The 27,590-nt window shown below is 36.3% G+C and overlaps 1 protein-coding gene across 2 annotated transcripts in view; it reads left to right on the top strand.

Annotated features, from left to right (window-relative positions):
- The window catches only part of CNTLN (centlein), a 355,730-nt gene that overhangs the window by 115,016 nt on the left and 213,124 nt on the right, over positions 1–27,590 (top strand). For both annotated transcript variants that reach the window (XM_018051925.1, XM_018051924.1), the window contains exon 6: positions 27,387–27,520. In XM_018051925.1, the coding sequence (XP_017907414.1) occupies positions 27,387–27,520 (134 nt within the window). The remainder of the gene's footprint in view (positions 1–27,386; positions 27,521–27,590) is intronic.

Genomic DNA, 27,590 nt, shown 5'->3' with positions numbered 1-27,590 from the left:
TCAATCTTTAATCCATTTTGAGTTTATTTTTGTGTATGGTGTTAGAAAGTATTCTAGTTTCATTCTTTTGCAAGTGGTTAAGCAGTTTTCCCAGCACCACTTGTTAAAGAGATTGTCTTTTCTCCATTGTATGTTCTTGCCTCTTTGTCAAAGATAAGGTGTCCATAGGTGCGTGGATTTATCTCTGGGCTTTCTATATATTTCTGTCTTTGTGCTAGTACCATACTGTCTTGATAACTCTGGCTTTGTAGTAGAGCCTGAAGTCAGGCAGGTTGATTCCTCCAGTTCCATTCTTCTTTCTCAAGATTGCTTTGGCTATTCGAGGTTTTTTGTATTTCCATACAAATTGTGAAATTATTTGTTCTAGCTCTGTGAAAAATACTGTTGGTAGCTTGATAGGGATTGCATTGAATCTATAGATTGCTTTGGGTAGTATGCTCATTTTCCCTATATTGATTCTTCCAATCCATGAACACAGTCTATTTTTCCATCTATTAGTGTCCTCTTTGATTTCTTTCACCAGTGTTTTATAGTTTCCTATATATAGGTCTTTAGTTTCTTTAGGTAGGTATATTCCTAAGTATTTTATTCTTTTCATTGCAATGGTGAATGGAATTGTTTCCTTAATTTCTCTTTCTATTTTCACATTAATAGTGTATAGGAATGCAAGGGATTTCTGTGTGTTAATTTTATATCCTGCAACTTTACTATATTCATTGATTAACTGTAGTAATTTTCTGGTGGAGTCTTTAGTGTTTTCTATGTATAGAATCATGTCATCTGCAAACAGTGAGAATTTTACTTCTTCTTTTCCAATCTGGATTCCTTTTATTTCTTTTTCTGCTCTGATTGCTGTGGCCAAAACTTCCAAAACTATGTTGAACAGTAGTGGTGAGAGGCAGCACCCTTGTCTTGTTCCTGACTTTAGGGGAAATGCTTTCAATTTTTCACCATTGAGGATAATGTTTGCTGTGGGTTTGTCATATATAGCTTTTATTATGTTGAGACATATTCCTTCTATTCCTGCTTTCTGGAGATTTTTTTAATAATAAATGGATGTTGAATTTTTTCAAAGGTTTCTCTGCATCTATTGAGATAATCATATGGCTTTTATTTTTCAATTTGTTAATGTGGTGAATTACATTGATTGATTTGCAGATATTGAAGAATCCTTGCATCCCTGGGATAAAGCCCACTTGGTCATGGTGTATGATCTTTTTAATGTTGTTGGATTCTGATTGCTAGAATTTTATTAAGGATTTTTGCATCTATGTTCATCAGTGATATTGGCCTGTAGTTTTCTTTTTTTGTGACATCTTTGTCAGGTTTTGGTATTAGGGTGATGGTGGTCTCATAGAATGAGTTTTGAAGTTTACCTTCCTCTGCAATTTTCTGGAAGAGTTTGAGTATAATAGGTGTTAACCCTTCTCTAAATTTTTGGTAGAATTCAGCTGTGAAGCCATCTGGACCTGGGCTTTTGTTTGCTGGAAGATTTCTGATTACAATTTCAATTTCCGTGCTTGTGATGGGTCTGTTAAGATTTTCTATTTCCTCCTGGTTCAGTTTTGGAAAATTGTACTTTTCTAAGAATTTGTCCATTTCTTCCACATTGTCCATTTTATTGTTATATAATTGCTGATAGTAGTCTCTTATGATCCTTTGTATTTCTGTGTTGTCTGTTGTGATCTCTCCATTTTCATTTCTAATTTTGTTTATTTGATTTTTCTCCCTTTGTTTCTTGATGAGTCTGGCTAATGGTTTGTCAATTTTATTTATCCTCTCAAAGAACTCGCTTTTGGCTTTGTTAATTTTTGCTATAGTCTCTTTTTTTTCTTTTGCATTTATTTCTGCCTTAATTTTTTAGTTTTCTTTCCTTCTACTAACCCTGGGGTTCTTCATTTCTTCCTTTTCTAGTATTTTTAGGTGTTGAGTTAGGTTATTTATGTGACTTTTTCTTTATTCTTGAGGTATGCCTGTATTGCTATGAACCTTCCCCTTAGCACTGCTTTTACAGTGTCCAAGAGGTTTTGGGTTGTTGTGTTTTCATTTTCATTTGTTTCTATGCATATTTTGATTTCTTTTTTGATTTCTTCTGTGATTTTTTGGTTATTCAGCAGCATGTTGTTCAGCCTCCATATGTTGGAATTTTTAATAGTTTTTCTCCTGTAATTGAGATCTAATCTTACTGCATTATGGTCAGAAAAGATACTTGGAGTGATTTCAGTTTTTTTGAATTTACCAAGGCTAGAATTTATCCATGGCCCAGGATGTGATCTATCCTGGAGAAGGTTCCGTGTGCACTTGAGAAAAAGGTGAAATCCATTGTTTTGGGGTGAAATGTCCTATAGATATCAATTAGGTCTAACTCGTCGATGGTATCATTTAAAATTTGTGTTTCCTTGTTGATTTTCTGTTTAGTTGATCTATCCATAGGTGTGAGTGGGGTATTAAAGTCTCCCACTATTATTGTGTTATTGTTAATTTCCCCTTTCATACTTGTTAGTGTTTGTCTTACATATTGTGGTGCTCCTATGTTGGGTGCATATATATGTGTAATTGTTATATCTTCTTCTTGGATTGGTCCTTTGATCATTATGTAGTGTCCTTCTTTGTCTCTTTTCACAGCCTTTTTTTTTAAAAGTCTATTTTATCTGATATGAGTATTGGTACTCTTGCTTTCCTTTGGTCTCTATTTGCATGGAATATCTTTTTCCAGCCCTTCACTTTCAGTCTGTATGTGTCCCTTATTTTGAGGTGAGTCTCTTGTAGACAACATATATAGGGGTCTTGTTTTTGTATCCGTGCAGCCAGTCTTTGTCTTTTGGTTGGGGCATTCAATCCATTTACGTTTAAGGTAATTATTGATAAGTATGATCCCTTTGCCATTTACTTTATTGTTTTTGGTTTGAGTTTATATGCCCTTTTTGTGTTTCCTGTCTAGAGAATATCCTTTAGCATTTGTTGGAGAGCTGGTTTGGTGGTGCTGAATTCTGTCAGCTTTTGCTTGTCTGTGAAGCTTTTGATTTCTCCTTCATATTTGAATGAGATCCTTGCTGGGTACAGTAATCTGGGCTGTAGGTTATTTTCTTCCATCACTTTAAATATGTCCTGCCATTCCCTCCTGGCCTGAAGAGTTTCTATTGAAAGATCAGCTGTTATCCTTATGGGAATCCCCTTGTGTGTATTTGTTGTCTTTCCTTTGCTGCTTTTAATATTTGTTCTTTGTGTTTGATCTTTGTTAATTTGATTAATATGTGTCTTGGGGTGTTTCATGTTGGGTTTATTGTTTGGGACTCTCTGGGTTTCATGGACTTGAGTGATTATTTCCTTCCCCATTTTAGGGAAGTTTTCAACTATTATCTCCTCAAGTATTTTCTCATGGTCTTTCTTTCTGTCTTCTTCTTCTGGGACTGCTATGATTCGAATGTTGGGGCGTTTAACATTGTCCCAGAGGTCTCTGAGATTGTCCTCATTTCTTTTAATTCATTTTTCTTTTTTCCTCTCTGATTCATTTATTTCTACTATTCTGTCTTCTACTTGACTAATCCTATCTTCTGCCTCCATTATTACTATTTCTTCCCTCTGGAGTGTTTTTGATGTCATTTATTGCATTATTCATTATATATTGACTCTTTTTTATTTCTTCTAGGTCCTTGTTAAACCTTTCTTGCATCTTCTCAATCCTTGTCTCCAGGCTGTTTATGTGTGATTCCATTTTGTTTTCAAGATTTTGGATCATTTTCACTATCATTATTTGGAATTCTTTATCAGGCTATCTCTTCCTCTTTTGTTTGGTTTGGTGGGCATTTATCCTGTTCCTTTACCTGCTGGGTATTCCTCTGTCTTTTCATCTTGTTTATATTGCTGTGTTTGGGGTGGCCTTTCTGGAGTTCTCTTTATTGTGAAGTTTCTTCACTGTGGATGGGATTCTACAGGTGGCTTGTCAAGGTTTCCTGGTTAGGGAAGCTTGTGTTGGTGTTTTGGTGGTTGGAGCTGGATTTCTTCTCTCTGGAGTGCAATGAAGTGTCCAGTAATGAGTTATGAGATGTCATTGGGTTTGGAGTGACTTTGGGAAGCCTGTATATTGAAGCTCAGGGCTATGTTCCTGTGTTGCTGGAGAATTTGCGTGGTATGTCTTGCTCTGGAACTTGTTGGCCCTTGGGTGGTGCTTGGTTTCAGTGTGGGTATGGAGGCGTTTGATGAGCTCCTGTCGATTAATGTTACCTGGAGTCAGGAATTCTCTGGTGTTCTCAGGATTTGGACTTAAGCCTCCTGCTTCTGGTTTTCAGTCTTATTTTTACAGTAGCCTCAAGACTTCACCATCTATATAGCACCATTGATAAAACATCTAGGTTAAAGATGAAAAGTTTCTCCACAGTGAGGGATACCCAGAGAGGTTCACAGAGTTACATGGAGAAGAGAAGAGGGAGGAGGGAGATACAGGTGACCAGCATAAGATGAGGTGGAATCAAAAGAGGAGAGAGCAAGCTAGCCAGTTTTCACTTCCTTATGTGTGCTCCACAGTCTGGACTGCTCAAGAGTTGTTCATGGAGTTACACAGAGAAGAGAAGAGGGAGGAAGGAGACAGAGGTGGCCAGGAGATAAAGGGGGGAATCAAAAGGAGAGAGACAGATCCAGCCAGTAATCAGTTCTCTAAGTGTTCTGCACCATCTGGAACACATAAAGAGATTCACAGAGTTGGGTAGAGAAGAGAAGGGGCAGGTAGGAGATAGAGGCGACCTGGTCGAGAAAAAGGAGAGTCCAAAAGAGGAGAGAGCAGTAAAGCCAGTAATCTCACTCCCAAGTAAAAATGGGTACTGAAGATTGGGTTCTTAAAGGTACAAAATTGATAACAAATACCAAAAAGCAAAGATTAAAAATCTAGAGTAGAGGTTGGATTTTCAAAAATACAATATGAAAGAAAAAAAAACAAGGTCACAAAAATTATAATATACATATATATATATATATGAAGTTTGCTTGAAAAATAGGGTCTCTTTTTTTGGGAAAGTGATAGTAGGTTATAAAAATGAAAATTAAAGGAGTAATAGAGAACTTAAAAATAGAAAAAATTAAAAAAAATTAAAGAATGATAGAAAAAATAGTAAAAATATATCTAGGACTTTCTCTGGTGTTATTGTGGGCAGTGTGGGGTCAGTTCATTTTCAGATAGTTCCTTGATGCGGCTTATATTTCTTGAGATCTGTAGGCCCCTTCCTATGTAGTCGGTACTAACTACAGGGTTTTAATCTATTGTTCCTGTCACTTCCAAGGAGGTTTCCTCTGTTTTAGCTTCTTCTGTTTGCTGGTCTCTTCAGTGTCTAATTTCTGCCCTGACACAAGAGGGCAGTGGTGGAACTTTTTTAGGCTCACTTGTTCAGTCCTGCTGTGGGGAGGGAGGGACGCTGCAGACAAATAACACTGGCATGTGCTTGCAGTGTCTTGGCCACACTGGGTTTGACCTCGCTCACGGCGTGTGTGCTCTCCCTGTCTACACTGCTTGAGCTGTAGGTTGCTTTGCTGGGAACAGTCTGTGGCCAGCCCTGGGTTGTATGCAGCTTCCAGGTCTAAGTCACTCAGGTTCAGGTACTCGGGTACTCCTCAAAGGCGCAGACTCTGTTGGGCCTGTGTTTTGTGCCCTTCCCAGGTCTGAGCAGCTCAGATGACCAAGTGTTTGACAAGTGCGGTCACTGTGACTTATTGCCTCCCCCATCCCTGCCACTAGGTTTTCTGGTTGTACAACTGGCGCACCTTCTCAGGTGGATGTTCACTGTCCAGAATCCCAAGAAATCTTGGTTAGCAATGAAGCCTGCTTGCAACTTGGTAGATAATGCCTCTCTGGGGCTGCGATTGCCCCCTTCTGGCTCTGCTTGTCCTTGCCTGCCTGTCACCGGGAGGGGATGGGCCGGTCTGCAGCCGGCTAGCTCTGCTTGGTTCTTTGTTCTCTGAGCAGGCCTGGTGGTGTCTTAGGTTAGGGCTTTTTGTGTGGTAGCTATCCCACAGTCTGGTTTGCTCTCCCAAGTTAGTTCCCTCAGCTTGTCCTCAGGGCGTTCAGTCCTGGTCCTTACTCTAAGCAATGCAGCCCGCGCCTCCCTGCTCAGCCCCGGCTTGCTAGTGGAGGATGCATGTGTCTGCACTGCTTCTCCACTGAGGGAATTACCTTTGAGCATGTAACCTGTGGGGTTTAATTATCTATTTATTTTTCCTGCTGGTTATGTTGCCCTCATAAGGAAAGTCCTAGATAGCATATTGAAAAGCAGAAACATTACTTTGCCATTACTTTGTGGTTCCAAGGCTCACCACAGACTTGCCAGTGAGAGTATTTCCTGGCGTTTGGAAACTTCTCTCTTTTTTAAGGCTCCCTTCCCGGGGTGGAAGGGACAATTGCACTCCTCTCACACACTAGTAAAATAATGCTTAAAATTCTCCAAGCCAGGCTTCAGCAATACGTGAACCGTGAACTTCCAGATGTTCAAGCTGGTTTTAGAAAAGGCAGAGGAACCAGAGATCAAATTGCCAACATCCACTCGATCATGGAAAAAGTAAGAGAGTTCCAGAAAAACGTCTATTTCTGCTTTATTGACTATGCCAAAGCCTTTGACTGTGTGGATTACAATAAACTGGAAAATTCTTCAAGAAATGGAAATACCAGACCACCTGACCTGCCTCTTGAGAAACCTATATGCAGGACAGGAAGCAACAGTTAGAACTGGACATGGAACAACAGACTGGTTCCAAATAGGAAAAGGAGTACGTCGAGGCTGTATATTGTCACCCTGCTTATTTAACTTACATGCAGAGTACATCATGTGAAACGCTGGGCTGGAAGAAGCACAAGCTGGAATCAAGATTGCCAGGAGAAATATCAATAACCTCAGATATGCAGATGACACTACCCTTATGGCAGAAAGGGAAGAGGAGCTAAAAAGCCTCTTGATGAAAGTGAAAGAGGAGAGTGAAAAAGTTGGCTTAAAGCTCAACATTCAGAAAACGAAGATCATAGCATCTGGTCCCGTCACTTCATGGGAAATAGATGGGGAAACAGTGGAAGCAGTGTCAGACTTTGTTTTTCTGGTGATTGCAGCCATGAAATTAAAAGATGCTTACTCCTTGGAAGGAAAGTTATGACCAACCTAGATAGCATATTCAAAAGCAGAGACATTACTTTGCCAACAAAGGTCCATCTAGTGAAGGCTATGGTTTTTCCAGTAGTCATGCATGGATGTGAGAGCTGGACTGTTAAGAAAGCTGAGCACCAAAGAATTGATGCTTTTGAGCTGTGGTGTTGGAGAAGACTCTTGAGAGTCCCTTGGACTGCAAGGAGATCCAACCAGTCCATTCTAAAGGAGATCAGTCCTGGGTTTTCATTGGAAGGTCTGATGGTAAAGCTGAAACTCCAGTACTTTGGCCACCTCATGCCAAGAGTTGACTCATTGGAAAAGACTCTGATGCTGGGAGGGGTTAGGGGCAGGAGGAGAAGAGGACGGCAGAGGATGAGATGGCTGGATGGCATCACCGAGTCGATGGATGTGAGTTTGAGTGAACTCCTATAGTTGGTGATGGACAGGGAGGCCTGGGGTGCTGCAGTTCATGGGGTTGCAGAGTGGATACGACTGAGCTACTGAACTGAACTGCACTGAACTCATGGGACTGAGATCCGTCCCTACCTCTTTTGCCTCTCTTTTTATCTTTTATATTTTTCCTACCTCCTTTCGAAGACAATGGGCTACTTTTCTGGGTGCCTGATGTCCTCTGCCAGCATTCAGTTGTTTTGTAGAATTTACTCAGTGTTCAAATGTTCTTTTGATGAATTTGTGGGGAATAAAGTGGTCTCCCCATCCTATTCCTCCGCTGTCTTAGGACTGTCTCCTAAATGAATTTTTGATGATGATTTTCATTCCCTTTTTTTGCCTTTCAGATAGTCCATTTTGTTATCTACTGTGATTTTTAGTCTTTTTTTCTATTAGAGTGTTTGCATTTTCTTATTAATTTGTAAGCATTCTTTATTCTAGATAGCAGTGCTTTGTTTCACATATATTGCAAATACCTTCTGTCCCATGAATCTTGAATAATGTAAATTAGACATTCAAAATATGTAAATTTCTATCGTCATTTTTGTTAATTTCTTTTCTAATGTTTTTGTTCTAGTAATCCTATAGTCTTAACGTTTCCCATACCCTGACGTCTTTAGAATTCATATTGGAATATGGTTTTCCACACCATATATTTAGTAGTTTATTGATTTGTGATGCAGTTTCTCTCACATTTTTAAGCTGCCATGTGTATATGGATTTATTTCTGGACTTCCTATTATTTTCATGTGTTCAGGTATTATAGTTTCATAATTTTACTCATTATTTGCTAGTGTGACCTACTTATTTATTCTTTTTGTAAGTATGAACTCTAATGTACCTCTTCTCTAGTAATATTTAAGGATCATTTTATTAGTTTTACTGAAAAATTCTATTAGAAGGCATATTGGAACATTATCTACTTTATGAATTGATTTGGGAATAATTGTGATCTACTATTTAAGAATTTGGAATAAGGTTTTATAATTTTCTTAAAATGGTGGCTCAGACGGTAAAGCGTCTGCCTGCCATGTGGGAGACCCGGGTTTGATCCCTGGGTTAAGAAGATACCCTGGAGAAGGAAATGGCAACCCATTCCAGTACTCTTGCCTGGAAAATTCCATGGATGGAGGAGCCTGGTAAGCTACAATCCATGGGGTTGCAAAGAGTCGGACATGACTTCACTTTCACTTTACTTTTATTATGTTTATTACAGCTATTCATATTATTGTAAAAATATTGTTTTATACAAAAAACATTTAAATTATATTTTAATTAATCATTTACAGACATTAGCAGTGTTACTGAATTATCTTGAACTTCTTTTCAACAATTTTTCCCAAATGTCTTATTAGTTCTAAAAATGTGTATATTTTCTATTTATACAATTACAGTGTCAGGAGGAAAGCTGTCTCTTTTTTTTCTTTTGGTATAATTCTCATACCATACATTTAATCCATTTATAGTGTACAGGCCAATACTTTTTAGTTTTTGCAGGGTTTTACAACTATTACCAAAATTACTTTTAGAACATTTTCATCAACTCCAGAAGAAGCCCTATAACTTTTAATAATCATTCCTCATTTATCTTTAGCTTTGCAGCCCAAGATCACCACCTATGGGCTTTCTCACTGTATAGATTTATCTGTTTTAAACATTTCACATTAATGAAATGAATTTTAATGAATTATAAGATCTTTTGTGACTGACTTCCTCCACTTAGAATAATGTTTTCATAGAGTTTATCCATGTTGTTGTATGTATCAGTACTTTATTATTTTTATAGTTGAATATACTCTATTATATAGATAATCTATATTCTATTTATGTGAATTAGATGGAGATTTGTACTATAAACATGTGTGTTCAAGATTTTGTATATACATATATTTTTATTTCTCATAGGTATATTCCAAGGAGTGAGGTATACATACAAGGTCAAGTGATAATTCTGTTTTTAAGCTTCTGAGGAACGGTCAGACAGTTTTCAAAAGCAGCTGTATTATTTTATATTCTGAACAGCACTGTCTGAGGGTTCTGATTTCTCTTTGTCCTTGGCAACACTAGGGGCTTCCCTGGTGGCTCAGATGGTTAAGTGTCTGCCTGCAATGCGGGAGACCCGGGTTCGATTCCTGGGTCGGGAAGATCCCCTGGAGAAGGAAATGGCAATCCACTCCAGCACTCTTGCCTGGAAAATCTCATGGACGGAGGAGCCTGATAGGTTACAGTTCATGGGGTCGCAGAGTTGGACACGACTGAGCGACTTCACTTCACTTTGGCAACACTTACTGTTGTCTTTTTGATCTTTAGCCATCTTTGTGGATGTGAGTGGCCTCATTGTGATTTTTATTTTCATTTCCCTGAAGGTGAATAATTTTGGTCAACTTTTTATGTTATTGGCCGTTTGCATATCTCTGAAGAAATGTGTAATTTCTTTTGTGCATATTCTAGATACAAGTCTCTTTTTATTTATATAATTTCAAACTATTTTTTTTAGTTCTCTGAGTTGTTTCTTACATCCTTAACGGTATTATTTGAACACAAAGTGTAAAACTTTTATATTTAATTTATCTACTTTTTCTTTTGTTGTCCATGCTTTTGGGCATTCTCAGATGCATCTCAGATGTGCATCTGAGAAATCATTGCTTGATCCAAGATCATGAAAATGATCCTTACATTTTCTTCTAAGAGTTTTATTTCTTACATTTAGTTCTTTAATCTATTTTGAGTTAATTTTTAAATATGATGTTTGATAGGAATCCACTTACATTCTTTTGCATGTGTTATTCCATTGTCCCAGTTCCATTTGATTAAAAAAGGCAATAAAAGGAAATAACACTGAATTTATCCTAGCATATTTATTGAAAATCAATTGACTGTAAATATAAAGGTTTATTTCTGGATCTCAGTTCTGTTTCTTTGATCTATGCATTTGTTATGCCTATATCACACTATATTGATTATTGTAGATTTGTAATAAATTTTGCAATTAGGATTTGTGTGTCCTCAATATTTAGTCTTCTTTTTCAAGGTTAGCTTTTCTCTATCATTTACATTTCTATATGAGTTTTAGAATCAGCTTTTCCATTTCTTCTGAAATAAAAGCAAGCTGATATTGTTTTGATAGACATTCTGTTGAATCAGATCAATGTGGTGAGTGTTACCATCTTAACAGTATTGTAACTCCAATTCATAAATAGATGTTTCATTTATTTAGAACCTACTTTAATTTCTTTCAGTAATGTGTGATAGTTTTCAGATTATAACTTTGCACTTCTTTGGGTACATACCTTTTAAATGATTTAATTATTTTTTCTGTTATTCTAAATGGAATTGTTTCTTTTTTTTTTTTAAGATTTAAAATGTTTTATTTTTATTTTTATTTTTTTTTAATTTTAAAATCTTTAATTCTTACATGCGTTCCCAAACATGAACCCCCCTCCTACCTCCCTCCCCATAACATCTCTCTGGGTCATCCCCATGCACCAGCTCCAAGCATGCTGTATCCTGCATCAGACATAGACTGGCGATTCAATTCTTACATGATAGTATACATGTTAGAATGTCATTCTCCCAAATCATCCCACCCTCTTCCTCTCCCTCTGAGTCCAAAAGTCCATTATACACATCTGTGTCTCTTTCCCTGTCTTGCATACAGGGTCGTCATTGCCATCTTCCTGAATTCCATATATATGTGTTAGTATACTGTATTGGTGTTTTTCTTTCTGGCTTACTTCACTCTGTATAATCGGCTCCAGTTTCATCCATCTCATCAGAACTCCTTTTTCTACAGTTCATTCCTAATGTTATGTATACAATTAATTTTTGTATATTAGTCTTATATCTTGCAAACTATCTAAACAGATTGTTTCTGTAGGATTTTCTGTGTGTAAGATCATGTCATCTGTAAGTAGAACTCATATTCTTCCTTTCTAATTTGTATTTCTTTTATTTTCTTTTATTGCCTGTCATCCTAGCTAGAATCTCTAGTATGAAGTTAAATAGAAAAAAAGAGAGAGTGGAAATCTATATCTTCTTCCTGATCTCAGGAGGAAAGGATTTGCTCTTAGGTGTGGTATTAGCAATGAGCTTGTTGTTGATATACCTTATCAGTTAAGAAAATTCCCTTCTTTTCCTAGTGTATTGAATTTTTTTTAGTCATAAAACTGTGTTGGGTTAGGCAAATAAATGCTTTTTATGTATCTATTGAAATGGTTAGGTGGTATTTGTCTTTCATTTTATTGGTGTGGCATATTACCTTGTTTTTTGGATATTAGACCAACCTTATGCTGCTGGGGTATCTTTATTTTTATCTGACATAAGTGTAATATTTTTATTTGACCTTAAGTGAAAATGATAGCCTTAAAGAATGAGTTCAGAAGTGTTCCCTGGCTTACATTTTTGGAATAATTTGATCAGAATTAGTATGAAATCTTTTAAAATGTTTGGTAGAATTCACCAGTGAAACCATCTGGTCTGGGAATTTTCTATGTTGGGAGATTTTAATAGCTGATTAAGTTCACTTATCATGGGTTGAGATTTTCTATTTATTCTTGAGTCAGTTTAGGTATTTTGTATGTTTCAGAATTTGTACTTTTCATCTTGGTTATCTAATTTGTTGGACGATTGTTTATAGTATTCTCTAGTCATCTTTTAAATTTCTGTATGGTTAGTAGTACTGTCTTTACAAGTCACTTACATTCTTTCTCTTAATTCTGTTGCTGTCTTCGAAAGAGCTTTAGAGTTAGTTGAATATATTGTATGCCTTGATAAGTATTTAAACAATAATCTTGATTATTTCATTCCTTCCTTCTCCTTTTGGATCACTCTGCTATACTTTTCTGTTTCCCTAAGCTATAAAGTTGCATTGTTGGTTTTAGATAGGTAACCTTTTTTAGTATAGGCATTTACAGCTTTAAGTTTCCTTCTGACCTTTGTTACATCCTGTGAGTTTTGGCATGTTATGTTTTTGTTTGCATTTGTATCTGGATATTTTTGGATTTTCCTGTGGTTTCTCCTTTGATCGATTGTGTCTTCAAGAGTGTATTGTTTAATTTCCATGTGTTTTGAATTTTTCAGTTTTCCTTCTGTTAATTCAGTTTTAGCTCTATCTACTGTGCTCAGAGAAGATGCTTTGTATAATTTTAATGTTTTCAAATTTATTGAGAGATGTTTTATGACTTGACATATGGTCTGATATGTTGAATGTCCCATTTGTAATTAAGAAAAATGTGTATTCTGCTGTTTGGGGGTAGAGTGAACCATATACATCTGTTAAATATACTTGGTTCATAGTGTTTTAAGGGTCTTTTTATCCTTAATGCTCAGCTATCTAGATGTTCTACCATTATTTAAAGTGGACTGTTGAGTTACCCAACTATTAATATAAAACTCTTTATTCTTTCAGTTGTGTCCTTTGTATAATTTAGGGCTTTGGTTTTGGTGCGTGTATGTTTATAGTGGTTACATCTTGATGAATTGACTTGACTCATTGATTAATATATAATGCCCTCTTTGGCCTTTGTAACTGTTTTTGACTTAGTCTTTTTTGTCCAGTATTCTTATGTTCATCCTAGTTCTGTTTTGGTTATTATTTTCATGAAATACTTTTTCTCATTCTTCCATTTTCCTTTTTTTGTGTCTTTGTATCTGATAGTCTGTTCTAAAAACATATGGTTGTATAATATTTTCTTTATTCTACTTCTGCCTGTTGATAGAATTTAATCTGTGTGCACTTAAAGTAGTTACTAGTAAATAAAGATTAACTTCTGCCACTTTATTGCCTGTTGGCTGTATGTCTTCTAGATTTGTTTTCCCCTCATTTTCTGTATTACTGCCTTCCTTTGTGTTTAGTTGATTTTTTTGTAGTGGCACATTTTTATTCCCTTCTCATTTTTGGGTATATGTTCTTTTGATTTTTTTTTGTGGTAATCATCAATATTATATTTATCATCCTAAACTTATAACAATATAATTTGAATTGATACTAACTTATCTTCAGTAACATAGAAAACTCTTCTGCTTTGTTGCTTTTTCACTCTGTTTCAAGTTATTTTTGTCACCAGATACATCTTTATAAAACGTGTGCTCTGCAATGTAGATTTATAACTTTTTATTTTTGGCTCTGAAGTTATATACAGAATAAAAATCAGAGTTAAAACCAGCTATACAACAGTACTGTATTTTATATTTGCCCATGTATTTACCTTTATTGGAGCCTTTATATTTTCAGATGGTTTTGAGTTACCATTTTACATTCTATCTGAGGTATTTCCATTAGCATTTCTTATTAGAGTTCTTAATGAACTCCCTCAGCTTTTGTTTATCTGTGAATGTCTTAATTATGCTCTGATTTTAAAGGACACTTTTGCTGGGTATAGAATTCAACATTGACATTTTTTCTTTCAAAACTTTAAATATATCATTTAAATATATATCATTGCCTTCTGACTTCCATGATTTCTGATGAGAAATCAGGTGTTACTCTCATTAATGAGCCCTTGTGACTAGACACTCTCCTATATTACTTTCATGATTCTCTTTTTGTTTTTGGCTGATTTTACAAAGTTTAATTGTAGTGTATCTTAGTGTGGGTCACTTTCTGTTGATCTTACTTGGAGTCTGTTGTGGCCTTTGGCTTTACAGATACATGTATTTTATCAGAATTGAGAAGTTTTTGGCCCTTATTTCTTCATGGTTGTTTCTGCCCCCCCCCCTTCTGTCTCTTGTTTCTTTGAGACTCCCATAATGTACATTTTTGTCTGTTAATAGTGTCCCACTGTTCTCTTAGGCTCTATTCAATTTTCTTCATTCTTCTTTCTGCTTCTCAGATTCAATAAATTCACTAGTTCTTTTAGTTTCCTCACATCGGTTGACCCCTCTGGTGAATTACTCAGTTCAGTTATTTTAATTTTTACCTCTAGAATTTGATTCATGTTTATAACCTCAGGCTATTTATTGATATTTGTTTGGCTTATATTAATACATTGTTTTTCTGGTTTCCTCAATTCTTTTACGTATTCTTCTTTAAGTATACTTGAGATAGTTTTAAAGTTTTGCCTTGTAGATCTGATATCTGAGTTTCCTCAGGAATTGTTTCTGTTAATTTTTATGTTTCTTTGAATATGCCATATTGTCCTGTTTCTTTGTATGCTTTGCAACATTTTCTTGTTGTTGATAGTTGGGCATTTGTGATAACAAATATATGATAATGCTGGAAATCAGATCCTACCCCTGCTTTAAATGCTGAAGGCTATGGTAGTGTTTTGTTTAGTGCTTCAGTTTACTTTTGTAAAGTGTTTATTCTTTACTGTATTCAGTCAGTGAAGTCTTTGTCCTTTAGCTTTTGTCTCCTACTCTTGTGACCGAATTTCACCTTGACTGCCAACAGCTAAAATGAAAAAAACGAAAAAAAATCACACACAGAGATTCAAAACAAGTTCCTTTCCCAGTCCTTGTAGATTGGCTCTCTAATAGAACATTCCTTTAATACTTATCCAGATTTGCAGTGAGCTCAGAGGTTATCCCAAATGAAGTGCCTCTGGATTTTGTGAATATGCATCTTTCACTGAAGATATGTGTGGACTTATAAACTCTCCCATATGAAAGGGTATTTTTGAATGTCTTAATCTCTCAAAGAATTTCCCACAACATTTAGTCCTGTGACTTAGGCATCCAATTGTATATTGTAACCAGTCATCTCTTGCCCTGTGCAAAGGCATTTGAGCCATGATGAGATGGTTGGATGGCATCACCAACTCGATGGATATGAGTTTGGGCAAGCTCTAGGAGATGGTGGTGGATAGGGGAGCCTGGCTTGCTGCAGTCCATGTGGTTGCAAAGAGTCAAACACAACTGAGTGACTGAACTGAACTGAACTCCACATTTCCAGTCTGTGTTCAGAGTCTGGTCAGAGATAATCCCTTTGCATCTTTCCTTCTGGTCACCACTAGACCAATTATAACAGACACATACAATAATTTGCTAGGAGAGTTTATTTCTGCTCTTTCCCAAACCAGAAAAGATCACCTACCGGGAACACTGGCTACTGCCACTATATGAATTATACTGTTTTAAGATTCTTGGATTTAAGATGGCTAATGTATCAATGCAAAGAAATAGAGGAAAACAACAGAATTGAAAAGACTAGAGATCTCTTCAAGAAAATTAGAGATACCAAGGGAAGATTTCATGCAAAGATGGGCTTGATAAAGGACAGAAATGGTATGGACCTAACAGAAGCAGAATATATTAAGAAGTGGTGGCAAGAATACACAGAAGAACTATACAAAAAAGATCTTCATGACCCAGATAATCCTGATGGTGTGATCACTCACCTTGAGCCAGACATCCTGGATTGTGAAGTCAAGTGGGCCTTAGAAAGCATCATTACGAACAAAGCTAGTGGAGGTGATGGAATTCCAGTGGAGCTGTTTCAAATCCTGAAAGATGATGCTGTGAAAGTGCTACACACAATATGCCAGCAAATTTGGAAAACTCAGCAGTGGCCACAGGACTGGAAAAGGTCAGTTTTCATTCCAATCCCAAAGAAAGGTAATGCCAAAGAATGCTCAAACTACCACACAGTTGCACTCATCTCACATGCTAGTAAACTATGCTCAAAATTCTCCAAGCCAGGCTTCAGCACTATGTGAACCATGAAATTCCAGAGTTTCAAGCTGGTTTTAGAAAAAGCAGAGGAACCAGAGATCAAATTGCCAACATCTGCTGGATCATGAAAAAAGCATGAGAGTTCCAGAAATACATCTATTTCTGCTTTATTGACTATGCCAAAGCCTTTGACTGTGTGGATCACAATAAACTGTGGAAAATTCTGAAAGAGATGATCATACGAGACCACCTGACCTGCCTCTTGAGAAATCTGTATGCAGGTCAGGAAGCAACAGTTAGAACTGGACATGGGTCAAGAGACTGGTTCCAAATAGGAAATGGAGTACATCAAGGCTATATATTGTCACCCCGCTTATTTAACTTATATGCAGAGTACATCATGAGAAACACTGGGCTGGAAGAAGCACAAGCTGGAACCAAGATTGCTGGAAGAAATATCAATCACCTCAGATATGCAGATGACACCACCCTTATGGCAGAAAGTGAACAGGAACTAAAAAGCCTCTTGATGAAAGTGAAAGAGGAGAGTGAAAAGGTTGGCTTAAAGCTCAACATTCAGAGAATCAAGGTCATGTCATCTGGTCCCATCACTTCATGGGAAATAGATGGGGAAACAGTGGAAGCAGTGTCAGACTTTATTTTTCGGGGCTCCCAAATCACTGCAGATGGTGATTGCAGCCATGAAATTAAAAGATGCTTACTCCTTGGAAGGAAAGTTATGACCAACCTAGGTAGCATATAGAAAAACAGAGATATTATTTTGCCAAGAAAGGTCTGTCTAGTCAAGGCTATGGTTTTTCCAGTGGTCATATATGCATATGAGAGTTGGACTGTGAAGAAAGCTGAGCACTGAAGAATTGATGCTTTTGAACTGTGATGTTGGAGAAGACTCTTGAGAGTCCCTTGGACTGCAAGGGGATCCAACCCGTCCATTCTGAAGATCAGTCCTGGGTGTTCATTAGAAGGACTGATGGTAAAGCTGAACCTCCAATACTTTGGCTACCTCATGTGAAGAGTTGACTCATTGGAAAAGACTCTGATGCTGGGAGGGATTGAGGGCAGGAGGAGAAGGGGACGACAGAGGATGAGATGGCTGGATGGCATCACCGACTCAATGGACATGAGTTTGAGGAAACTCCGGGAGTTGGTGATGGACAGGGATTCCAGGCGTGCTGTGATTCATGGGGTTGAAGAGAGTCGGACATGAGTGAACGACTGAACTGAACTGAACTGAGTGTACTGAGAATAAGCTGTGGAAGGCCTTATAAAAAATTCAAGAGTATTTTATCCTTTTTTTAAGTTGCCTTTTTCTTGGTTCAATATTTTCTTTATTGTAAAATTTTGAGTTTTCCAACATTGGTTCTGGACAGTTTCTGCTATTTTTTTCCCAGGCAAGAATGCTCGGAGCTACCTACTCTGCATTATGCTAGTGTCACTCATTGCCTTCATTTATAAATGGATGAGTATTTTTACTGGATATAGTATTCTGTGTTGGCAATAGATATAGTGTTCCAGATACTGTATCCAGATATGGTATTCTAGATATATAGTATTACTGGATATAGTATTCTGTGTTGGCAGTGTTTTTCTTTGATTTTTAATATGTTATCTCTGTTTATAGTCTCCATTATTTCTGAAGAAAAGTCAGTTGCCAATCTTACTGAAGTGTATTGGAAACAATGAGTCATTTTCTCTTTTGGTTTCTAACAGTATCTCCTTGACTTTGGCTTTTAGCATTTTGACCATGATGTGTCTATTCGTGATCATCTCTGTTTATATATAGTACTTAGAGAGTTTGTAGTGTTTCTTGGATATATAGATTAATGTTTTTCATCATTGTTTGGTAGTTTTCAACCATTATTTCTTTGAGTATTTTTTCTGTTCCTTATTCTATTGCCTCTCCTTCTGGTAGTCCCATTATGCTTATAATGGTGCATTTAATGGTGTCCAATATTTCTCTGTGTCTATTAATTTTTTTGATGTATCTTCAAATTTTTTGTCCTTATTCCTACCATTTCATATTAAAAGTTGAGCTCTTCTAGTAAGGTTTTTTTTTTTTTTTTTTTTCATTTTAGTCACTGTGCTTTTTAGTACCAGATCTTCCATTTGAATGTTTCAAAATATTTTATATACTTTTTTGGTATTTGCTATTGGATAAGACTGCCATTTTACCTTTTTGAAAAAGATATGGTACTTTTAAAAGCATGATTTTCTTTTGTTTTTTGAGTATACTTATAATGTCTCTTGAAATCTATTTAAAGTCTGGTATCTGAATTTTCTCATGGACAGTATCCGTTGCCTGGTTTCTTTCCTTTTTATGAATGATGCTTGTCTCTTTCTTGCATGTCATAATTTTTTTGGTTGAAAAATGTATATTTAAAATTATATTCTGTAAAGTTAGCACCATCACAAATGAAAAGCTATCTATGTCTTTTACCTTCAATATACAACTACTAAAACATCCACAGCACAACAAAGATTTCTGTGTTCAGTACATCAGGATGCTGGAGAATTCCGCACATCTGTGCACTAAAGGTGGTTGGATTGGAAAATATGGAGGATGCAGAACCAAGGGAACAGTGGAGGCGCGCTTGCAGTCCTGGTCTATCAACACCAGCAGCTGTACCCACAGTCTCAGAGAATCTGACAGTGGCAGGGGAGGTGATGCACATGATTCTATCCTCCTGGCCTCAGTGGTGCCTACAGCCACAAGAAACTGGGCAGCAGTGATAGTGAGGCCTTACTCTTGCCCTTCACTTGCACATCTGCAGCAGTGCAGCTTATGACCCGAATGCTACAGAGGTACCCGCAGAAAATTACAGCACTGGCCACCACAGAGGCACCTACAGGAAAGTTATGACACCGAATACCATGGAGGCATCTGCAGGACCCTGCCTCCTCCTGCCTCTTCCCTCATGGTTGTGCAGCTTGCAATTCAGGATCCCAGGTATGAGGGGATAGCCCACCATCCCAGTGCCCCAGGCAGTGGCAACTATGACGCTTGTGGAAGCAGGGCAGCAATGACCCTGTAGACACAAGAAACAATAATGAAGGCACAGGGCCACATAGAGGCAGAGGAGCATGGAAAATGCAGACTCTCAGATATACCCAGAGGTAGCTCAAGTAAGAGAAACCTAAAACTTGTACTATATCACCACCTACTGGAAGTTAAAAGAAAGACCTCTAATTTCTGACCTGTTGAATTGTTAGAATAAAGCAGAAGGGTGTTCCCTATGTCTATGTGTCATCAGAGGAAAAACTTATCAAGCATCATGAAAAACCACAGTAACACTTTATCACAAAAAGAAAATGACAGTTCCCCAGAAGCTAAGCTTAAAAGTCACGGAGCATTGCAATCTGATTGATAGAGAATTCAAAATAGCTGTCATGAAGAAACTCAACTAGTTAACATGAAAACTCCAAAAGGTAGTTCGTTGAGCTCAGGAATAAAGTTAATGAACAGAAGGAATACTTTACCAAAGATTTTTAAAACTGAAAAAGAAACAAATTATAGAACTTAGGAACTCAGTAAATGATATGAAGAATGCATTATAAAGTGCTGGATACCGAGCAGATCATAGTGAAGAGATAATTAGTGAGCTCAAAGATGCAAACTAAGAAATGATATAGTAGAAGAAGAAAAAGGATTGAGATATGAAAAATGAGAAAATTCTACAATAGTTATTCAACTGTTTTAAGAGGGCAACATTAGGGTAATGGGTATACCAGAAGGAGAAAAGAAGGAGAAGGGCATAGAAAATTTATCTGTGATAGCTGAGAGCCTCCCAAACATGGGGAAAGAACTGGGTATGCAAGTCCAGGAGGCTAAGAGAATAATTACCTCAATGCAAAAACCTTGTCTAAGACACATTTTATTAAACTTTCAAAAGTCAATGACAAAGATTTTGAAATTCAGCCAGGAAAAAAAAAAGGATGCTAATCTACCATGGCCAATGTAGACAGCATATTAAAAAGCAGAGACGTTACTTTGCCAACAAAGGTCCATCTAGTCAAGGTTATGGTTTTTCCAGTAGTCATGTATGAATGTGAAGAGTTGGACTATAAAGAAAGCTGAGTGCAGAAGAATTGATGCTTTTGAACTGTGGTGTTGGAGAAGACTCTTGAGAGTCCCTTGCAGACTCAACTGCAAGGAGATCCAACCAGTCCATCCTAAAGGAAATCAGTCCTGAATATTCACTGGAAGGACTGATATTGAAGCTGAAACTCCAATACTTTGGCCACCTGATGCGGACAGCTGACTCATTTGAAAAGACCCTGATGCTGGAAAAGATTGAAGGAAGGAGGAGAAAGGGATGGCAGAGGATGAGATGGTTGGATGTCATCACTAACTCGATGGACATGATTTGAGTAAACTCCGGGAGTTGGTGATGGACAGGGAGGCTTGGCGTGCTGCAGTCCATGGGGTCGCAAAGACATGATTGAGCGACTGAACTGAATTGAACTCAACCTCCAGGGGAACCCCTTTAAGGCTATCATGAGATTTCTCAGTAGAAATCCTATAGGTCTGGAGGGATTGGAATAACAAATTCAAAATACTGAAAGATAAAAACTATTACCCAAGAGTACTCTATCCAGCAAAGTTATCGTTCAGCTATGAAGGAGAAATAAAGGTTTTCCAAGACAGGTAAAAGCTCAGGGAGTTCATCAAAACTAGACCTGTCGTACAAGAAATGTTGAAAAGTGTTCTATCAGAAATAAAAAGGCAAAGGTGCACGTATTTTAGCAAGGGGATAAATAGAATGAGAAAAACTTAACTCTTTATTCAAATAGGCTTCTAAATACTTTATTATAGCAGAAACATTAAAGGGGGGAAGATATAACTATAGCCACTTGCAGTTTGGTAAAAAACTCAGAACATATAAAGGGATAATTTGAGACAGCAAAAACAAAAGAGAAGAGGAAAAGCATGTAATCCATAGACATAAATGAAGATGCTATCAACAGAAAGAAGGAGGATTTTTGCCATTGAGATATTTTATACAAAACTCACAGTAAACACAAAATATAAATCTACAGCAGAGACATGAAAATGAACAAAGAATAAACTGAGAAAAGCATCGCAGAAAACCAGCAAACCAAAATGGCAGACATAACTACAAAGCAAAAGAAATGATGGAGATATAGAACAACCAGAAAACAAAAAGTAAAATGGCAGTACTTAGTTTCATCTATCAATTATAATTCATGTAATGGATTGAATTCACCAGTCAAAAGACACAGAGTAACCAGCTGCATTAAAAAATAGTAAGACTATATGTTGTCTCCAGAAGACTCACCTCAGTTCTAAAGACAAATGCAAGGTCAAAGTGAAGGGATTGAATATGATACTCCAAGAAAATGATATTCAAAGGAAGTCAATGTAGACATACTCATATCAGACAAAATATACTTGAAGTCAAAAAAGTAATGAGACAAAATTGAACAGTATATAATGATAAAGGGGACCATTCATCAAGAAGATATAACATATATATATCTCCACACACACACACATACCTAACATAGAAAGCACCAGAGTATATGTGAAACAGTTACTAACAAGCCTAAAAGGAGCAATTGACCATAACACAATAGTAGAGGACTTTAATACCCAACTTACATTGATGGATAGTTCATCCAGACAAAATTCAACAGTGATACAGTAGTCTTAAATGATGCATTAGACCAGATGGATTTGATAGATTTGTTCAGGATATTCAGTCCAAGTGCAGCAAAATGCACATGCTTCTCATGTACATATGGAACTTTTCTCAAGTTCAGACTGTATATTGAAACCAGTAAACCACTTGGGAAGCCCAGAGATCATAAAGGAAATCAATTAAATGGAGAGTAAAAAGACAATAGGAAAAAAGATCAATGAAATTAGATAGCTCCTTGAAAAGATAAAATCAGCAAATCTTTATTTATACTCTTTAAGGATAAAAAAGACAAAGCTCTAGTAAATATGGAAATGAGTGAGGAGACATAACAATGAATACCACAGAAATATGAAGGATTATAAGATAATATTATGAACAGCTCTATGCGAACAAATTGAACAAACTAGAGGAAATGGTCAAATTCTTAGAATTATACAACTTCCAAGATTGAATCATGAAGAAATAGAAAATCTTAATGGACCATATCACTATATAGAAATTGAAATGATAATCAGAAAGCTCTCCAGACCTGGATGACTTCACTGATGAATTCTGCCAACCATTCAAAGAAGATTTAGTATCTGTTCTTCTCAGACTCTTCCAAAAAACTGAAGAGGAGGTTATGATTCGTAACTCATTTTATGAGGCTAACTCCACTCTTATACAAAAACCACCTAAAGACAACACACAGAAAAAGAAAATTACAGGCCAATATCTCTGATGAACATAGATGGAAAAATTCTGAACAGAATATTAGCAAGTCAAGTAAAACAGTACATTAAAAGAATCATTACCATGATCAAGTGGGGTTTATCCTAGGATATAAAGAGGTTTCAACATCTGCAGATCAATCAGTAGGATACCATATTAACAAAATGAAGGATGAAAATCATATGATTATCTCAATAAATGCAAAAAAGGCATTTGACAAGATTCAGTGCTCATTTGTGATTTTAAAAAAAAAACCTCTCAACTAAATGGCTATAAAAATAACAAACCTCATCATAATAAAGTTTTAAATGACAAATCCACATCTAACATCATACTCAATGGTGAAAAACTGAAAGCTCTGTCTAACATCAGGACCAGAACAAAGGCCACTCTTGCCACTCTTATTCAGCGTAATATTGGAAGTACTAACAAGAGCAGTTAGGCAAGAAAAAGAAATAAAAGAAGTCCAAATGGAAAGAAAGAAGTAAAAGTGTCACTGTTTGTCAATGACATGATTTTATAAAATGATTTTAAAAAACTCCACAAAAAAGCTATTAGAAAAAATAAATATGACAGAGTTGCAGGGTACAAAATCAACATACGAAACTGTGTTGCATTTATATATGTGAACAATGATCTAGTAGGAAGATAAATTTAGAAAACCAGTTTTATTGATAATCAAAACAAAAGAATGAAATACTTAAGAATAAATTAAACCAAAGGTATAAAAGACCTGAACATTGTTAAGAAATTGGAAAAAATACATAAATTAAAAAATATCCTCTGCCTATGAGTTGGAATGATTAACATTGTTAAAATATCCATATGACCTAAAAATATATAGATTCAATTCAATCCATTTCAAAATCACAAGGACATTTTTGACACAAACAACAAAAATTTCTTAAATTTATAATGGAACCACTAAAGACCTTGAATAGCCAAAGCAATTCTGAGAAAAAAGAAAAAAGCTAGTGGTATCACAGTCCATGATTTCACCTAGACTGCAAAGCCATAGTAATCAAAACAGGATGGTATTTTCAGAGAAACACACACACACATCAGTGGAATAGAATTTAGAACCCAGAAATAAACCCACACTTATACAGGCAATTAATAGACAACAAAGGAACAATGAAAATACAATGGAGAAAGGATAGCCTTTTCAATAAATGATGTTGGGAAGCCTGGACAGCCACATGGGGGGAAAAAAAAAGTGAAACTAGACCACTATCATACCATACACACACAAAAGAAAAATGGATAAAAAATTTAAATGTAAATCATGAAATCATAACTCTTCCAGGATAACTTGGGCGGTATGCTCTTTGATACTGGTCTTAGCAATGTCATTCTGGATATGTCTTTTCAGGTAAGGGAAGCAAAAGCAAAAATAAATGGTACTGAAGGTCCTTCTAGTCAAGGCTATGGTTTTTCCAGTAGTCATGTATGGATGTGAGAGTTGGACTATAAAGAAAGCTGAGTGCAGAAAATTGATGCTTTTGAACTATGGTGTTGGAGAAGACTCTTGAGAGTCCCTTGAACTGCAAGGAGATCCAACCAGTCCATCCTAAAGGAAATCAGTCCTGGGTGTTCATTGGAAGGACTGATGTTGAAGCTGAAACTCCAGTATTTTGGCCACCTGATGCGAAGAGCTGACTCATTGGAAAAGACTCTGATGTTGGGAAAGATTGAAGGCAGGAGAAGGGGATGACAGAAGATGAGATGGTTAGATGGCATCACTGACTCAATGGACATGAGTTTGGGTAAACTCTGAGAGTTGGTGATGGACAGGGAGGCCTGGCGTGCTGCAGTTCATGGGGTCACAAAGAGTCGGATACGACTGCAACTGAACTGAACTACGTCATCCTAAAAAGCTTTTGCATAGCAAAGGATACCATCTACAAATGAAAGACAGTCTACTGAATATAAAAGATATCTGCAAATGATATATTTGATAAAGAGTAAAGTCTAAAATCTATAAAGAACTCATACAACTCAACAAGATATAAACAGCCCAGTTAAAAATGAACAAAGGACCCGAATAAACATTTTCTCAAGCAAGATGTATATATGGACAACAGGCATATGAAAAGTTGATCAACATCACTCATTATTATAGAAATGCAAATCAAAACTAGTGAGGTATCACCTCACACCTTTTAGAATAGCTCTTTTCCAAAATGAAAGAAATAATAAGTATTGTTAAGGATGTTGAGAAAAGGGAAGTCTTATATATTCTTGTTGGGAATGTAAATTGGCAGCCACTGTGGAAAGCATTATGGAGGATTCAAAAAGTTAAGAATAGAATTGCCATATGATTCAGCTATCCTACTTATGGGTATTTGTTTAAAGAACACAAAGGCACTAATTTAAAAAGATATATGTACCACTGTGTTCATTGTGGCACTGTTTACAATAGCTAAGATATGGAAACACCCTGAGTCCCTATCAGCCAATGAATGGATAAAGAAGATATGGTATACATATAATGCATATATACACACACACACAGTAGAATACTACTCAGCTGTCAAAAAGATGAAATCTTGCCATTTGTGACAATATGGATGAACCTTGAGGGTATTATGTAAGTAAGGTAGTCTAATGGAGAAAGAAAAACACCGTATGATTTCACTAATTTTATATTCACTGTAGAATATAAAAAGACAAAAACAAAATAGATAAACAAACAAATTCATAAATTCAGAGAACAGAGTAGTGCTTTACTGGAGAAAGTTGTGCGGGGGAGGGGGTGTGACGTAGATAAAAAGGATTAGCCACTTCATCCCTTCTCTTGCCTCCCTTTCCTCCTGTCTTTCCTTCTGTCTCTATCTCTTTCTTCCATCCATCCACAAACCTACTGATAAATATATATATAAATCATTACTCTTTTCTAATAAATGGGAATTTAAGAAGTACAGGTATACCTCAGAGATGTTTTGGGTTTGGTTCCAGACTGCCACAATAAAGTGAATATTGCAGTGAAGTAAGTTACATAAATTTTTTGGTTTCCCCATGCATATAAATGTTATATTTATGCTATACTGTAGTCTGTTAAGTATGCAAGCATTATGTCTAAAGCAACAATTTACAAACCTTATTTTAAAACACTTTATTGCTAAAAAAAAGTCTAACCATCATCTGAGCCTTTAGTAAGTTGTAGTGCTGTGCTTAATCTCTCAGTCATGACTGAGGTCTTCTCAACCCAGGGGCTGAATCCAGGTCTCCTGCAATCCACAGGTGGATTCTTTACTGTATGAGCCACGAGGGAAGCAGTAAATTGTAGTAACATCAAATATCACAGATCACCGTACCAAATATACTAATAATGAAAGAGTTGAATTACCAAAATGTGACAGAGACATGAAGTGAGCAAATGTTGGAAAAGTTGCATTGACAGATTTAATGAAAAATTGCCACAGTCCTTCAATTTGTAAAAAATGCAGTATCAGTGAAGTGCAATAAAAGGAAACATGATAAAATGAAATATGCATGTACTCGCAGTGTTGTCTTGGCTAAAAACCAGTATTTTTCTCTTCAAAAATTCATTCAAGTTACTACACAGTGAATATATGAGGTATGGGAGCATTTCTTGAGTATAATAGATTTTTAGTGCTTGACCTAAAATTTGTTGCTCAGTTTTGGATTGGAAATAATGAATGTATGGTGTATTTTTGATAGCTCAGTTGGTAAAGAATCCGCCTGCAATGCAGGAGACCCTGGTTCAATTCCTGGGTCCAGAAGATCTGCTGGAGAAGGGATAGGCCACCCACTCCAGTATTCTTGGGCTTCCCTTGTGGCTCAGCTGGTAAAGAATCTGCCTGCAATGCAAAAGATCTGGTTTGATCTCTGGATTGGGAAGATCCCCTGGAGAAGGGCAAGGCTACCCGCTCCAGTATTCTGGCCTGAAGAATTCCATGGACTGTATATGTATAGTCCATGGGTTTTGGAGAAGGAAATGGCAACCCACTCCAGTATTCTTGCCTGGAGAATCCCATGGATGGAGGAGCCTGGTGGGCTACAGTCCACGGGGTCACAAAGAGTCGGATACAACTGAGTGACTTCACTTTCACTTGCAAAGAGTCGGACACGGATGAGCGACTTTCACTTTTTCACTTTCTAGTTTTAGATAAAATATTTATTTAATATTTTATGAAAATAATTTAGATTTTATATTTTTGAAAAAAGTAACATCAATTTTAAAATTGTTTCAAAGTGAAAACACAATTTACAAAATTATCATGAGGAAAAGACAAGGTTTGAAGAACTTTAGGTAAACTTTCACCACAGTCAAGTGAACTCAGCATGATCTGAATCTGAAACATTATAAACTTATTATTTTTTTGCTGCACCATTTTTTTCTTCTCTGAGTATGTTTATGTATCTGCGTTTAAAATTAAGGCAATAATAAAACATCGGCTATTTGTCTTGAGTAATATTTAAGTTAATGAGTTATTTTTTTGTTCATGTAATTAGCAATCTTTTTGTTGTACAGTCCTTCCTTTATTGAAATTTTAATAAGTAAATTTCTACATAGATTTTCAATTTTATTTGCTTCAGATTCTTAACTTTCATACCAGGAGACCATGTTACTTTTACAGTTACTGAAAAAAATGACCTGTGACTGGTATAAAGTTTCTTTGATTGTACTAACATTCTTTTAATTAAATGAAAAAAAAAAGTAAAATTGAAAACACTATTAATTTTTCACTGTTATTTTGTGGATTGTTTTTAGTTAAATATGACAGACTTTTATTTATTTATTTGATATTTATTATATTTGATTGTGATATGAATGCTCTAATTTTAGGCCTTTGAAGACAATTTAATTGAAGCAAGGAAAGAAATTGAAGTATCACAGAGTAAATATAATGCACTATCATTACAGCTGAATAATAAACAGACAGAACTTATGCAGAAGGATATGGATATTACCCTGGTCAGGCAAGTACTCTGACTCCTTAATTTAATTTATCGTTGTAGAAATGTCCTTAGTTATGCAGAATACCAGCAT

This window comes from Capra hircus, chromosome 8, assembly GCF_001704415.2.
Source record: "Capra hircus breed San Clemente chromosome 8, ASM170441v1, whole genome shotgun sequence".
Classification (NCBI taxonomy): Eukaryota; Metazoa; Chordata; class Mammalia; order Artiodactyla; family Bovidae; genus Capra; species Capra hircus.
Note: the sequence above shows the minus strand (reverse complement) of the source record. Positions and strands in the feature narration are given on the sequence as shown.